Here is a 16,179-nt window from a genome sequence, read left to right as displayed (position 1 = left end):
CCCGTCCAGTACGGCAGCCACCAGCACCCGTGGTGACCTGATTTAAATAAAAAATTCAGTTCCTTAAGCGTATTGGCCACACGTGTCTACCAGCATCCTGGATGGCACAAAGCAGAACACTGCCATCAGTGCAGAAAGTTCTAGTGGACGGCGATGACAGATAAACACTTTTTTTTGATTCCCTTTTTACAGAACAATTGTAAAGGTTTATCTTTTTTCTGGCATTAAAGGAAGTCTAACAAAGGTAAAAAAAACCACCACCGTTCGCATCACGTAATCTAGTTTTGTTCCACACCCACGGCTGGATGCTGCACACACCTGCACCAGAAGGGGGTTCCCGAACCTCAGCGCACTCTCCAGGTTCTTGCGGAAGGCATCGTCTAAGAAGCTGGTGCGCGTGATCTTGCGGTCCTTGTACTCATTCATGATGAATTCCGTGGCCTGGCCAGAGGGGTCGATGATCAGCGGGTACCTGAGGGTGAGGCCACGTGAGTGCAGGCTCGAGGAGCCCACAACAAGACGACGGGAAGGTCGTTCCCACTACTCAAGTGCGGCTTCCAGACAACCGTAACAAATCCTTGATGCTGAAGCCTTCCGGAAGCACTTCTGCAAGCAGCTAACAGAGTCCCGCACTCTCTGGAGCAGGGCCAGAGTTACAAGCTCTTTCTCTGCTGGGACACAGGTTCTTCTCTAAGCATCCAGCATGTGCTTTTCTCCAGGTGCTGAGTGCGCTCTGCTAGAATTACCGTTCCATGTACTACCGCCCTTCCAGAACCAATGCTCAGCAGCACCTACCGCTAACAGGTGCAGACGGCTCAAGCCGCCAGGGACCCTGGCAAATAGCAGACACAGCTTAATCCTCAGGAGAAGCCTATGAGAAGGTACTGAGAGCACGTCTGTTTTACACGTGAGGAAGATGGGGCACTAAGAGGCCACAGGGATTTGTCCAGAGTCACGTGCGTGACCAGTTAGTTTTTAAAAATCATAATGCACACAGGTGCTCGTACAAAATCCAGAAGCTACAAAAGGGCGTGCGGTGAGAAGAACCGCCTCCCTCCTCTAGCTTTTGTTACCAGTTTCTGACCCGTCTACTCGGGGAAGGGTCAGGTGTTTGCAGACACGTGTGCGCGTGGGCACGTGCGTCCGCGGGGACGCGGCACCCACTCCCCTTGCGCAAGGTCTGCTGGAGCCTTCTCTGAACGCACACTCGGAAAGGCCCGGTCTGCAGGACCCCAGCCGTCCACTACGGAGGCGCACCGTAATCACTTAACTGGCTCCTACTGAGGGGCACGGGAGGCGTTTTCAGTCTGTCAGTCACATTCTGTCCTGACATTTGTCATGCTTCACGTGGGCCAAGCTACTGTTGAATAAGCACCTGGGGGTGTGTGTACTTCCCATTCAGGTGAATCCAGCTCTGCACAGACCACACCGATGGACCGATAATCTCACCGGCACATCTGGCGAGACACGGAGCCACTGGTGGGGCCTGAGGATTTGCTCATAAAATCAAATGACACCTGCAAGGGGCTTCATCCTCTACGTGTCCCTGGGACCGTGACATACTTCAAGGATTCAAAGACTTCAAGATGTGGAGATAAAGTCAGAAAACACTGGAGGCGTCTGGCTTTAAGAGCTGCCACACAGGAGGGTCAAGCCTCAGGGCGTGTGGCCCTGTACGTGGGGTGGGCCCTGAGGACCCCCTGAGCCAGTGTCAAGCCTGCCCTCCCTGAAGTCACCCTCCACCTCTAACTCTGGCCTCCTTAAACCACTTTCCCCCTTAACTCTCTTTAGCTAACTATTTTCAGTTCTTGTAATATTTTTGTAATTATGTTTTTGTCGTCCACCCCGACACACAGCCCGCCAATCAGCTCCGAAAGGTGGCACGAGAGGCCTTCGCTGCAGAACAATTCGGGCGGTGGGGAAGCGGAGGTGGGAAGGGCCGCGCCCCCATCAGAGACGAGCGCTGGGCCTGCCTGCGTGCTCGCCCATTTCCAAGTTTCCCTTCGTCTCCTCAAAGACGTATTCCGAAGAAACACAAAACCACGGGGTCACCGCACGTAAGGACTTCCGAGCCACTCCCTGTGCACGAGCGCATACCTGTTGAAGCGCTTCAGCATGATGGCGTTCTCCGTGCACAGGTCGTCTGCGGGTAGGGAGCTGGCTTGCCAGCGAAGGCGCTCGTCAGCGTTGGAGAGGTACTCGGTTCGCGCGATGTCTGTACGGAACTGAAAGTGAGGGCGGTTACCTTCCTTTCCTCCTCAAAGCTCCAGGCGCACCGTTTCCGGGCCAGCGTGGGAACGGCTGACCGGGCGCCAGGCCAGAACCCCATGGCCCGTTACCTGGATGTTGGCCTGCTGTAAGTGGTGGGACCACGTGGTGAACAGGTTCTGGCGCATCTGCTGGTCAAAGTAACCCGCGTAGGCGATGAACGCGGCCGACAAGAGGCAGTCCCCGGCGATGGTGGACATCTGGTTTTTGAAAGTTTCACTTGTTTTTTCCCATCGTTCACGTTCGGCGGACAAGCTCTTCAGGAGAGCAGTGCTCCGGTTTACCTACGGGGAAGATCCAGCAGGATTTATACCAGAAAGTGAAAATTGGTTCCCCCCATAGGGCTCTGGGAGGGCCGTTCACAGTCCCAGAGGACAGAGGACCCAGCTCCCCCACGACTGAGGATGATACGGGCCTCAGAATCTAATCGGGCCGCAAGAGGGTGTAGAGAAGCAGGGGTAGCCTTGAGACATGTGCGTGAGTGGAGACGGGGCAGGGAGAGGGCCCGGGGTGGACAGAACAGCGGGTGGGGGTTGGCCTAGAGAGAAGAGACACTGCCGGCAGGAGATGAGAATATTCCGGGGAGTCAGGAAGAGCGTGGGCATGGCGATGGACACAGCAGTGAATGCAAGACTCGGACAACCGTGTCCTTGGTGACCCCACAGGTTGGCTTCAGATCGCCCCCTGGTGTCCACCGGTCCTAATTCACGCAGCCCGGTGAACCAGGAGGCCAGCAGGCCCTCTTGGGACGGAGCTGGCTGACAGACGAGAAGGCGGGCACACACACGGGGACGTGTATGAGGCGCCAGGGGCACCTCATGTCAGAGCCCACGAAGAGCTGAGAGGAGCTGGCAGAGAGAGTGCTCCCGCCCGGCGACAACCTTACTTTCGCTTCGACAGCGGCCAGGTCTGCCTTGATGGCCTGGGCCTCCGAGATCAGGACCGCGTACTCCTCCTTGTAGCGGGCGATGCTGGCTTCCAAGTCCCGGATCATCTGTTCCACCTCGTTGGCCTTCTGCTGGTTGTCCTTAGCGTCGTCCTCCAGCTTCTGTAGCTCGTTGCGCAGGGGCTCCACCCGCTTTAACATGTCAGCGTAGTTGAGCTGAAAAGGCCAGACGGTAATTAACTCTTCCCGAGTGACGGGACTGGAGGGGACTTTTCCCACGGGAGCTCCCGGCCACGCCACTTACCTGCGCGATGGCCCATTTCACCATAGGGCCGCAGGCCAGGGAGGCCCGGTTGACAATCTCGTAGTTGTAGCTTGGATTGGACATATAGTTTTTCTTCATCTTCTCCCTTATGGCATCGCTGCAGAAGAGGGATTGTGCTTCTAAGCACGTGTGGGGCAAAAGATCTTAAAGGCCAGTTCCCCTCTGTTGCCCCAGTGACCACGGAGGATGAGCCGGACCACCCGTGTTCCGGGGGATGGTGGTCTCTGACCTTCCCGCCCCCACGCTCCCCCGACGGGCGTCAGTGCCCAACGCCAGCTTTGAGTGAAATGGCTTAGAAGGCATTTGTGCAGTTGACGTAACAGACGCCACCTCCTGACACAACAGGCCACGGTGACACGGCCGCGCAAAAGCAGGGAAACCTCTCAATGCCGGAGCGCTGTCTCCTGCTTCCTGGCGACGCTCACCTGATCTCCTCTGCAGAGAAGTTGACGATGGTGGGGATGAAGTTCTCTCTCATGATGATGGAGCGGATCTGCTTCCAGTCTGTGGTGCTCTCGCCCAGCAGCAGGCAGATGGACTCAAGCGCCAGCTTCACGGCGGCAGGGGGGTTGGCCATGGATCGCACCTCCACGAGGTGCTGCTTCTTTATCGACTTCACAGCTGGGCACCACGGTGGCAGGAGGGGCGGGAGGGCGACAGGGCGGGCAGGTGAGGTGCGGTGGCACAGCAGAGCCGTGGCTCCGATGAGGAGGAGACCACCGCTCAGAAGGCTGCAGCGAGCGGGACTTTCTGTCTTTAAACCCCCTGGAATAGCTGGCCTTTTAAATAACTCTGAAGCTCTCCCGGCACTAAAGGCCACACTGAACATTCCGTAAAAAGCAGGAAGCTGCCTTTGGCGATGTCTCACGGGTCCCAGTTAGTTCCTTTACCCCCATAAACACTTAAAACGCTGACACGTTTCAATTACGTACTTACCTTACACAATTTAAGCAACAATATTTACATTCTGCCATAATCTAGAAGCTGTCTGCTTGGCTGGATGAATATGTAGAATTAACAGCTCTAAAAAAAGGATGGCCGATGCCTTCTACAAGCTAAACTGCACTTTTTCCAGTCTGAACTTTTACTAAAACACTTTTTCACTGGTTACTCGGCAGTAAAAATTAAGTTCCCTTCGAAATTAGATTCTCAAGGAAAATCTATAGTTTGGATGGTGTAACAGGAAGAGCGCACGTTTGAAACAGGCGCTGATGGGCCGCGAGAGAGCAAGGCATTGGGCCGGATCCCGGCCCAGATCCTGGCCCAGGCGCTATGGTGTCCCGCAGGAGCCCGTGTCGATGAGGAATGGGCAGCGACTGCCATGGGTACGCAAATTAGCATTCGCTGGTCTGGCCAGAAAACGCGTAGATAACCCCAAGACGACACTACACACTTTAAGGCATTTCTGGGTGAAACTCCAGTCGGATTCATAAATGGTGTCTTCATGTAATTATCGTCAAATTAAAAAACAAACGTATTCACGTAAAACATATTTTGTCAACTGTCTCCTACGAGAGGGGCTCGGCTCTGATGGAAGCAGACAGCCCCGTGGGGATTTGCTTTAAGGAACGAAGACCGTCTTTGGTGTTTAGAAAAACCTTCAGGTATTTGCCAGTGATGCTTCCAGACACGCACGCGCCTCTGGGGGCAACCCGGGCACAGCCCCAAGCTGCACAGCCAGCCCCGTGGACAGAAGACGCCCTTTCTAGAAAGCCAGACCCCCGACAGCTGTGACGTACCATTCTGGGCCTCAATGACCGCAGGCTCCACCTTGTCGAGATCTTCTTTGACGCTCATCTGTTTGTCTGCGATGACTTCCTGCTGCTTGTGCAGCTGTTCCTGAATTTCTTGGCTCATCACCTGGTGAGAGGGACGGCTCAGCTACGGGTCCACGCCGCGTTGCCGAGTGCGACCCGAGCCACGGTCCTCGTTCCGCTGGGCGCTCCGCCCCCACCCAGCAGCCTGAAGACCACCCGGGACAAGACCTCCGCGCCCGGCAAGCACCTTCTTCTTCTCAGCTTCCTGTTGGTCCTTCACCATCTTCTTCAGCTTGTCATTGGCGGCCGCGTTCTTCACCTCCAGCTCCTGGCTCTTTATGCGCAGGTCGCGCCGCAGCTCCTCCACCTGTGGGACGGGCGCCGCGTCAGGGGGACAGAGCCGCGCAGAAATTTCCCGGAAAGGGGTCCTCACGCCAGCCCCCTGCCCGCAAGTGAAGCGAGCACCCGGGATGGACGTACCTGGTCGACGGTTTCCTTGATCTTCCTGAGCCCGACGTTCAAATGCATCTGCTGCTCCTCCAGCTCGCTCCGCTTCTCGTGGAACAGGTTGGCGTAGTGGTTAATGAAGTCCAGGTAGTGGCGAGGTGTGATGGCCATCGTCCGGCCCCCTCGCTTCGCTAGCCGAGCATTAGCCTTTGAGAAGACAGTGAAATCTTTTCGCTCTCGAGGACGTTCTCTGCCATTTGCCCTCCAAACGCTAACCGCTCTGTAGGCCGCCGAGTGACCTGGGGCAGGGACCCAGCCCCGAGGAACCACCCTTGAGACGCACCGGGTGGCTCGGTGGGTCGAACATCTGACCCTTGGTCGCAGCTCAGGTCACGATCTCACGGTTTGTGAGACTGAGTCCCGCACCAGGCTCTGCGCTGACAGCACGGAGCCTGCTTGGGATTCTCTTTCCCCCTCCCTCGCACACGTGTGCTCACTCTCTCTCAAAATAAACACACATGAAAAAAAAAGGAGTCACACTTGAGTTGGGGTCTCAGCTCAGCCTCCTACAAGATCTCAGGGAGCCCCGGGAACCCCTAAGCTCGCTCGTCAAACCTCTGATGACCGTGGCGACCTCACACATGTACAGCTGGGGGGCACTGTGTAATGCCGTGCCTCCTAGGCCTTCTGCTTATTTTCCATGGACACCAAAGTAAGAGGTGGCACCAGGAAGAGGGTGAGAGGCGCGGCTCCGTGGGACCAGCTGCTCCGGCCCCTCCGGCCACAGCACGAGGACACGAGCCCAGCCAAGGAAGCCAGGGCAGGGCTACCTTCCAGAGGCAAGTGGAGGCAGCCTGCAGGTATGGCAGGGGGTGGCAGGGTAGTGGTCGACTGGACGCCCACAGGCTCAGAGTGGTCTTTACGAATGTCTTTCAGATGGGAGCAGATGGGACTCCTCCATGATGAGGAGTCTAAGGCAAGGGACAGCAAACCCTGGCCAGTGGGCCAGACCTGGCCGCTGCCCGTTTCTGCAGACGAAGCACTAGCGGCACACGGCCAAACCCACCCGTTTCCATGCGGGCCGTGCAGGCTCTGGGTATCAAGGCAGGGCCAAGCAGTCAAGAGACCCTCCTGGTCCATGAAGCCTCAAACATGAACTATCTGGCCTTTTCCAGGAGAAGTATGCCAACCCCTGGCCTAGGATAGACAACCAGGACCCGTGCACCTAGCGGCAACGAGAAAAGGAAAGCGGAGTAGAGCGCTTTACGGAAGCAGAATCCACAGAACAGCGAAGGTCAAGGATCTCAGAAGGTGCAGCCTGGTAAGTAGGAGGATGTGTCACCGACAGAGTTAACAACGAGCAGTGGTATTGTGCCTAATACGCAATACCCTAGGGTCTCGTCTTCATCGATTTACCTTTACGATGGTTAGTTTTGCTTTTTCCGGGACCTTGAAACAACCCACCTGGTGAAGAGTCTGATGAACAAATACACAGCTGTTTACAATCGCTTCCCGATGTGACGGCGGCTGTGGTAGTTTGTCATACACAAGCGGCATGTAATCAGGCACGATGTAATTCGGCTTTTCCAGGTCCATTTTACTCGTGAATTCCTTGCCCACTTGATACAGCGCTTCAGTGGACCAGTCCCCAAACCAGTTCAACACACACCTGCAAAAGACGCCCACGTCTCAAATAGCTCCCAAGAGCCAGGTCTGTCCCTTGAGAAGAAATCGGCTGTTGTAACCCAGAGCCGAGCACACGTCGGCCCACCTGTTGAAAAGTGCCGGGGAGGTGGCCGCGCGGTCCTTGAGCCCCTCCGAGGACGGGTTCATGGTGAAGACGACGTGGAGGTTGCGGATGACCTGGCTGGTGAACCATTTGTACAGTTCCTCGTGCGAGTCCAGCATCAGGCCCTCCTTCTGGGCCCCCTCTTTGCACTGGGTCATCAGAGTGGCGTACTCATCTCCTTCAAAGAGGCCGGGGACCTAACAGACGAGAGGGCGTTACGATTGACCGGCCCTGGGAAGCTGACACCACCGCCCAATACCACGCAATGTGGCACGTACCTCCCCGTTGGCCAGAAGGGTATTCATTCGCTCCAGGAATCCAGAATCTAACACGTTGGATTCATCCATTATAAATGCTATCTTTTCGTTCTTACAGCCGGAACGCCTCAGCACCGTCCGAAGATCTTCATCGAAGTCTTCCCCGGTGTACTTTCTGTGCACCTGCGGAAGCAGTTGGCAGGTTAGGTCCAATCTCATTCAGGGAGCCGTGTGCGTGAGTCGGGAAACTGTCGCTGGGAGTAAGAGGCATCGACCAGACCCACCTTAATCTGGTACACACTCAAACCATTCATCCAGGCCACAAAACGGGACAGGGTGGTTTTTCCTGCTCCACTGACACCAATCAGAAGCAAGTGGCCCTGAGGCTGGCGGAATATCCTGACAGCATCAGAAAAGATAAAAGGGTTTTAGGCTCTGTTCTCCTTTTGACACTCAGGTCCTAAACTTCCTCAGGAGTTAACCTACAACATCTCTAAGGTATTTTAACTTAAATTGGTAAGTCAACCACTTGTTGAGCGACTGCTATTTGCCAGGCCTAGTGGGGGACGTGGTCCTATCCTCCAGACACCCAGGTGGCACAAGGCAGAATCTAACAAGAGGTGTCAACCATGGCAGGAACAGACTGTTAGCAGGAGCCGAGCGACTGTGCGGGAGGCAAGTAAGGGACGGAGAAGCGGGACTTTGAAGGGAGGGGGGTTGCTTAGCTGAGAAGGCAGAGGTGGAGGTGAGGGGAGGTCGGCTGGGAGGATCCCCTACCACTACATGAACAGTGGCGTGGGTGAGCAGAGAGGCTGTAACAACAAAAAGCCCACCGGTCGATCCTGAGCACGTGGTCTAACACTTCATTGAACAGGACCAGAGGAACATCAAGTTCTTCTTCATAGAAGACTTTCAGCCTAGCCTTGACGTAATCTCTCAATTCTTCCTGGTCTACTGGGATGTAATCCTAGAAAAAAAGAATTAAGACCCAATTACTAAGAGAAATCATCTTCTGTATTACACTAGTCAATTACAATTCCAAGTACCAAGAAACCATTAAAATATATGAGAAGGTATCACTTACAACATAGCAACAAAAATGTAAGTTAGCTGGGACTCGATCTAAAACCAGGGGAAATCTTTGTAGAGAAAACTGAACGTCCCTGAAAGACCTCATAGAAGGCCTGAATAAACGAAGAAGACAGAAACCATGACCGTGCAGAGGTAAGTGAACTGCTGTAAAAACGTCAGCTCCATCCAACTTGACAGAGAAAGTGAATATGACCCCAGCCACAAACAATCTCAGTGGTGGACAGCGGTGGTGGTTTTAGCACAACTTGACAAGCCAATTCTAAACTTCATTTGCAAGAGGAAAGGGCCAAGGACGGTCAGGTCAAGATCGCCCTAAAGAAGAACCAGGTGTGAAGGCCTATCCTATCAGACTTCATCGTCATTATCTATCAAGGTCATGCAGTTTTGAGCACAGGGAGTGACAAATGAGCAACAGAGCAGGACAGAGACTCTGAAACAGACCTGTGCAGGCAGGGAACCCATAATGACAGATTCTGCCAAGTAAGGGATCATCCAACAAATAGCGCCGGGTCAGGACGTCCCAGGGGAAAACTGGAAACAGACCTGTAGCTCACTCCACACACACCCACACACACACACACACACACACACACACACACACACACACACGGATTATGGGTTTAAATGACAGAATTCTGACAACATGTGCTTGTCAGAAGACACCATAAAGACAGCGACAGATGAGCCACTGGGAGAATATGGTGCCTATAAAGGAGAACAATTAGTATCTGGAGTCCAGAAACACACACAAAATTCTAGCAACACCAAACCTGTCTTGCTACCTCATCCCTGTGCCTGAACTACCTGCTGAATGGAACGCACATTGAAACTACACCTTACTAAAAATCCTACTCTCAGAAAAACAACAGCTCACAACTATTCTAGAAGCGTCAACTTTGTATAGTATAACAATATAGGAAATGTTTTTACATGGATTATTCACAATTGGCTCATTTCTGGAGTGTGAGGGAGGTGAAAGCAAAGGGGAAGACTCCTTTTGCTGCAAGCACACTGAAGCCTGGCCCCTGACGGGTGGGACTGCATGGCTCTGGCAGCAACCATCTCATAGGATAAGAAACACACGGCCGGCCCGCCAGCCCCCGGGCACACTCCGGGGACAGTCTACCGTAAGTTATCAGCATCGTGCCTGGAACCAATGATTTGCTTACAGGGTACTTTGGGAAAAAGGTCTGTTTGACAAGAAGAGAATTCTAACTGAAAGGGCAGAAGGAAGTATTTCTGAAATGACAACTTGTTACCTTTGACAGCCAGTTGCTGTACAAGATGGGCCGGCTCATCGCCTTCTCTTTGTCTATGTTGGGAAAGTGCTTCAGAGCAACCATATCGATGTTCTCGTCTGTCCAGCGCCTCTCCTCGTCCTCCACGAGTCTGTCGAAGAAGAGCCGTGTGTGTATCAATGCAAACAGGAGCCGTGCTGAGAGAACACCCCGTTTTGTTGGGGCTGCGGGCAACTCCAAGGGCTAGAATTAGCCTTTACTGGAAGTTTTCATTTTTCTCCCAATGGAAAAACCTAAGAATCTGAACTCCAGACAGCTTAAACAATTCAAAATGTTATTAAACATAAAACCCCTCAAACCTATGGCACCGTTACATTAAAAAAATTCCTCTAGGGGGCGCCTGGCTGGCTCAGTTAGAACATGTGACCCTTAATGTGGGGGTCATGAGGGTGAGTGCCATGTGGGTGTAGAGATTACTTAAAAAACAAGTAAAAAAAAAATCCTCTAAAAGTGTTTAATCATATCAATTTACAACATGCCAACGTGATTCCAGTTTCTACGCTTGCCTGATACAAAGTTCCCAGGGTCACAGGGGAACAGGGGGACAGCCAACACACGCGGTGCCAGAGACCCAGGGCTTATAAAGGAAACCATGACGAATCAGGTAAGACTGAACGAGTCCACATGGATGGGCCGGGGGTGGGGGGGTGGCGAGCACCTCCTGAGAAGGTGAATGTGTGACACACTCAGGCTACCAGGTGCGGGTCACATAGTTAATGCAGCCAATTGGAATTTAATACAACTTCATCTCTGGCATTTTGGGAAATCTGTGAAATTATAGCTCAAATTTTTTCATTATTTAAAAAAATTTTTTTTAACATTTATTTATTTTTGAGACAGAGAGAGACAAAAAACACAAGCAGGAAGGGGCAGAGAGAGAGAGCAAGAGAGACACAGAATCTGAAACAGGCTCCAGGCTGTCGGCACAGAGCCCCCAACGCAGGGCTTGAACTCATGAGCCGTGAGATCATGACCTGAGCTGAAGTCGACACTTAACCGACTGAGCAACCCAGGCACTGCCCCCATCAAATTTCTTCATTATTAAAAAAGAGAGGGTTAGAAGTTTTTCTTGTTCTGTTTTGTTTTAAATAAAAAGAAGCTAACACGATGTTCCTTGCTCCCCTCCCCCACTCGCTTCGCTCATGCCGTGCACTGGGCTCTGGGGCGGGGCTGCTGTGTGACTCAGCGGACTCCCAGGAGCCCGGCGGCGTGAGAGCCAGAGACCTACGATGAAGCAAGTTCTGAGACTCCTCGTGAGCTCGGGTGAGAAGAGCTGCCCGGAGGCAGGACTCACTGGCCTGGAGGTGCGGCCGCTGGACACACAAGTCCAAACCCTCGGTCTGGAGGGAGCCATCTGCCCTGGGTTCTCCCAGGAGTAACATTAACTGACCAACCACATAAACCTGGGACTGCGAGCGGCCAGAGGGACTATGTCCTCTGCGTACGGCCACCTCACACTTACCCTGTGAGCGAGGGGACCTGCCCGGCCACAAGAGGCCTGACCTCCTGCACTGTTCTTGAGCAGCCCGATTCACAGGCAGAACATTCCCCCAAAGAAAGGAAACTGTGGTGCTGTGTTAAATAGTAAATTAATTAAGAATTATTAAAAAATGTTTTTAAAATGGTTTTTATTTATTTTTGAGAGAGAGACAGAGCGCAAGCAGGGGACGGGCAGAGAGAGAGGGAGACACAGAATCCGAAGCAGGCTCCAGGCTCTGAGCTGTCAGTCAGTACAGAGCCTGATGTGGGGCCCAAACCCACGAACCGTGAGATCATGACCTGAGCCAAAGTCGGATGCTTAACCGACTGAGCCAAGAATTAATTTTTAGAAGTTTAGAACTAAAGTAACACAAATTTAACTTTTCCTCACCAATCTAAAATGAGCCTGAAAAACTCTGCTAAAATACACAAAATATTAAAAAAAAAAACAACAGGGCAGAAACTAGGAAAATTAAGAATTTACTGTAAAATGAAGATTGTACTGGACTACAAAGAATGCAAGAAGTTGATTCTGGCTTAAAAACGTCAGTAATTTTCAAGATTCCTCAAGAGGTAAAGACTCAACTTTCCACTGTGGTGTTTCCTGGGACTCAAACCACAAAACTTTTCATGGTCCACACTGATCACTACAGTCATGAGCAGCTCGTCCCAAAACTCAGAATCTACAAGGCAAGACCTGAGAAAAGAGGCCAACAGATAAAGAGACAGAGCTGCAAACCCTCTGATGTCAATAAAGTTCAAGGGTGAGGAGAGCTGGTTATGGACACCACCTGCCAGGGAGTCGCTAGAAGGCATCTAATGGTGGTGTTTTTTTTTTTTAATGTTTATTTTTGGTAGACAGAACACAAGCAGGAGAGAAGAGAGAGGGAGACACAGAATCTGAAGCAGGCTTCAGGCTCCGAGCTGTCAGCACAGAGCCCGACACAGGGCTCGAACCCATGGACTGCAAGATCATGACTTGAGCCGAAGTCGGATGCCTAACCGACTGAGCCACCCAGGGGCTCCTACTTTTTTTTTTTTTTTTTTTTTTTTTTTTTTTTTTTTAAAGGAATCTCTATGCCCAGTGTGGGACTTGAACTCATGACCCCAAGATCAAGAGTTGCACGCTCTACCGACTGAGTCAGCCAGGTGCCCCTAGAAAGCGTTTAAATTCGCCAGAAAACTCCAGCTTGGACAAAGTTATGGGGCACAGGCATGACAGTTACCGAGCTTAATGGAAGTGCCTCGCCCCCTACCTACCTACCCCTACTGGTGGTGGGCAGTCCCTGAGCCCTGACACCCATCATGCTGGGGGTGGCTGTGCTCGGACGCCAAGGCTGCCCTTGCTGCCTCTGCCCCCTTCCACCACCAACAGAGGCTGGCTCAAACTTGGGCAGGCCAGCCTTGCACAGAGCCCAACTCGGAGGGCCATAAGCACCAGGGTAGGCGGAGCAAGGAGCTAACCGCATCCTTGGCCTTACCTGTCTTGGAAGAGACGGAGGGCTTCGTGTGCCCAAATCCGAATGAGGCCTTCCACAGGCAGGGTTTCCAGAGGTCTCAGGGCCTCAAAGATCCCTCGTACCCACCTCGTCATCTCACGGGGTGAGTAGATATAGTGGGGCTGTGTGTCCTGAGTGAATCTCTCCTGCAGGTTCAGAAAAGTGGGAGGTATGTATAAATCCCTTAAAACAAATGAAAAGTAGTTAAGAGATCAAGTGCTGTGTAACATTTTTATATTCAAAACAGACAACCTAAACCCTAGAAAATTTAAGGATGAATTAGTAGACAACGTTGGAACCACTGGACAACTATCTGGAACAAAGTTCCATCCAAGTTGCTCACTTTTACGTTAAAATTAATTCTATTTAACGAAACTACAACAATGCTCTTCTGAAAAGACTTTAAAGCATGTAATTCCTAAGTCCAGGGAAAGCCTTCCTAAGCATGATTTTATTTTTTTTTCAACTTTTTTTTTTTTTTTTTTTTTTATTTATTTTTGGGACAGAGACAGAGCATGAACGGGGGAGGGGCAGAGAGAGAGGGAGACACAGAATCGGAAACAGGCTCCAGGCTCCGAGCCATCAGCCCAGAGCCTGACGCGGGGCTCGAACTCACGGACCGCGAGATTGTGACCTGGCTGAAGTCAGACGCTTAACCGACTGCGCCACCCAGGCGCCCCCCTAAGCATGATTTTAAAAGCAGAAACAAAGAAAAAAAAAGATTTACACTTGATGATGTTAAAAATTCTGCAGGAAAAGTTGCAGTTCCACAGAACGAAAAGCAAACTAAATACCAGGAAGGGTACTGGACACTTCTGGACGTGCAGGCAATCGGGGAGGAGCGGGGCGGCTGTGCCTGGTCGGGGGTAGGGGGTGGCCAGCAGCTCTCAGTGCCCCGGGAGGCACCGGAACCGGAAGCCATCCCAGATGCGTGAGTCCCAAGCAGGAGAACCGCTTCCTTTCACCAGGCGGTTTGAAAGCGGTAATGAGGGTGGCGGATGGAGACGATGCTGGCGGCCACGTCGGTGGTCCAGCTGCCCGGAGAGCAGTTTGACAACACATCATCATTACAAATAACCACACGCACACCCATGGTTGTGCTGTAATAACAAGCGTCCGTGTCCTTTGAGAAACTGAGGAGTACAGTACCGATTTTGTAAAAAATACCGTATGTAACGTGTGCAGACAAGGGCAACAAGAAAAAAAGGGAAACGTCTGTAGTCGTGGTACCTGGTAGAATGATTTGAGGACAGGCTCTGGGAAGTCCCGGCTCAACAAGAGCTCTAAATAAAGCTCCATCTTTTAGCAGCGCCCGACACCACGTACCTGAGACATGGTGTAGAACTCCACCATGGCGGCGGTGAGTGGCTCCGCGTACGTGCGCAGGGACGGGATGAGCCGCAGCATGGCCCGGTTGAAGGTGCCGTAGATCTGCGTCAGGGAGGCGGGTCCCGGGTAATCCACATACACGACCGGCACGTGGCGCAAGAATCTGCGTGAGGACGGCCGGCTCAGACTTCCCAGCTGATCAGCAGTGTGCCTGAGCGGAGAGTGCCCCAGCCCGGCCCAGACCCAGACCCAGGGCTGCTTCCCGATCCACCCACACAGGCCTCACGTCCCCATTCGCGCAGAGCACGCACAAACTGCTGGGGCCTGGGCGCCGACACTAACAGTAGGTGCAAAAAACTTTGAAAAAGAGCCAACCCCAAATGGGAAAACGATGCAGGCTGATACAGCCTCATCGTGGCCCCACAGACAGGTCTGGGGCAGTTAGCTCGTTACCACCCAGAGAGTCAGTGCTTTTATTTTTGAGTGTGTTTTCCAGTATTGCAGCACGGCACAAGGAGCCCAGGGGCCACCCTACGATAATCAGCATTTTGTTACCTTTTTACGACCAAAACCAGATTTCTGCTGTGCTACGTCTAAAACAATCTTGGAACAGGTGTGTGTGTGTGAGGCCAGTGCTGTCTACGGAGCTGTGTGTTACCTATGAGAGAGGGGCTTTCTTCCAGGATCCGTGGGTGGATTACAAGCCCCGACAAACTGGATCCTCTCCAGCTTCACCCACGTTTGATCTGAGGTTCGGTAAAAGCCTCCATGCTCCACCATCTGAGGGAAAGCGGGAGGGTCAGCACATTAATGGCAAATGTGAACAAGGTCAGTGGGGACTTGTGGATGTACACAAACCTGTCTGATGAAGGATATGACCCTCTGTGTCCCGTATTTATCCATGTCTGGCAAGTTGATCTCATCACAGAATAGCACCAGCCACTTTCCAAGTTGAACCGGGGCCAAAACCACACCGTTAGGGGTGCGTCTGTACTCGCAGTAGTGGTCAAAGGTCTTCAGCAGGAGCTCTGGAGTGGTAGCACTCGAGAAGTTAAGACCCACAACCTTTAGACGGAAGAGGCAAATCGACTGTCACAAGCGCCATCCCGTACGTGAGCACCGAAAGGCCTGCCGCCCACCTCCCGGCCACTTTACCTCCATGTCGGGCAAGGCCCGGAGGGCGCTGAAGAGGGTCATGGTCTTGCCAGACCCGGGGGGCCCGCACAGGACCAGTGGCTTGTGCTCAGCCAGCCAGGTGTACAAGAGGGCTTCGTGGCGGACGGTGTCCAGAGTCGGCACGACGACGTCAGGGGCCGCCACCTTGTGTGTCTCCACTTCAATCTGAGGCACCTTGGCCTGCCACGGCGACCATTCTCCGCTGATGGACACCTGCACCCAGAGAAGGGGTGCGGGTCACTCCGGGAGCCACACGCCTCACTTAGAGACTTGCTCACTTTCATATAAACCAGAACTGCTCTCCTTATACCACATAAAGCAAAGGACAGTATCCTTTGATGAAACGGAAAGATTAATGGGGCATCTGGGAGCCTCAGTCAAGTGTCCAACTCTTAGTTTCGGCTCAGGTCACGATCTCACAGGTCGCGAGGTCTGTGCCGACAGTGCACAGCCTGCTTGGGATTCTCTCTCTCCCCCGTCTCTAACCCTCCCCCACTCATGCGTGCGCTCTCTCTCAAAACAAATTAAAAAAAAAAACAAAAAAAAAAGAAATAAAGATTAAGCTCATGGTGAGGTG

At 52.6% G+C, this 16,179-nt stretch overlaps 1 protein-coding gene across 1 annotated transcript in view; it reads right to left on the bottom strand.

Annotated features, from left to right (window-relative positions):
- Positions 1 to 16,179, bottom strand: part of DYNC1H1 (dynein cytoplasmic 1 heavy chain 1) — a 77,192-nt gene that overhangs the window by 9,912 nt on the left and 51,101 nt on the right. The window contains exons 38-57 of the mRNA XM_060620767.3: positions 15,582 to 15,815; positions 15,285 to 15,491; positions 15,085 to 15,206; positions 14,424 to 14,589; positions 13,080 to 13,243; positions 10,081 to 10,210; positions 8,563 to 8,696; positions 8,014 to 8,128; positions 7,751 to 7,912; positions 7,455 to 7,669; positions 7,148 to 7,352; positions 5,717 to 5,890; positions 5,484 to 5,603; positions 5,219 to 5,339; positions 3,905 to 4,100; positions 3,459 to 3,576; positions 3,155 to 3,370; positions 2,340 to 2,552; positions 2,098 to 2,225; positions 319 to 472 (exon numbers count right to left, since the gene is read on the bottom strand). Of these exons, the coding sequence (XP_060476750.2) occupies positions 319 to 472; positions 2,098 to 2,225; positions 2,340 to 2,552; positions 3,155 to 3,370; positions 3,459 to 3,576; positions 3,905 to 4,100; positions 5,219 to 5,339; positions 5,484 to 5,603; positions 5,717 to 5,890; positions 7,148 to 7,352; positions 7,455 to 7,669; positions 7,751 to 7,912; positions 8,014 to 8,128; positions 8,563 to 8,696; positions 10,081 to 10,210; positions 13,080 to 13,243; positions 14,424 to 14,589; positions 15,085 to 15,206; positions 15,285 to 15,491; positions 15,582 to 15,815 (3,294 nt within the window). The remainder of the gene's footprint in view (positions 1 to 318; positions 473 to 2,097; positions 2,226 to 2,339; positions 2,553 to 3,154; positions 3,371 to 3,458; positions 3,577 to 3,904; positions 4,101 to 5,218; positions 5,340 to 5,483; positions 5,604 to 5,716; positions 5,891 to 7,147; positions 7,353 to 7,454; positions 7,670 to 7,750; positions 7,913 to 8,013; positions 8,129 to 8,562; positions 8,697 to 10,080; positions 10,211 to 13,079; positions 13,244 to 14,423; positions 14,590 to 15,084; positions 15,207 to 15,284; positions 15,492 to 15,581; positions 15,816 to 16,179) is intronic.

Source organism: Panthera onca, chromosome B3, assembly GCF_046562875.1.
Source record: "Panthera onca isolate mPanOnc1 chromosome B3, mPanOnc1 haplotype 2, whole genome shotgun sequence".
Classification (NCBI taxonomy): domain Eukaryota; kingdom Metazoa; phylum Chordata; class Mammalia; order Carnivora; family Felidae; genus Panthera; species Panthera onca.
The sequence above is the reverse complement of the archived record's forward strand: the minus strand, read 5'-3'. Positions and strand labels throughout refer to the sequence as shown.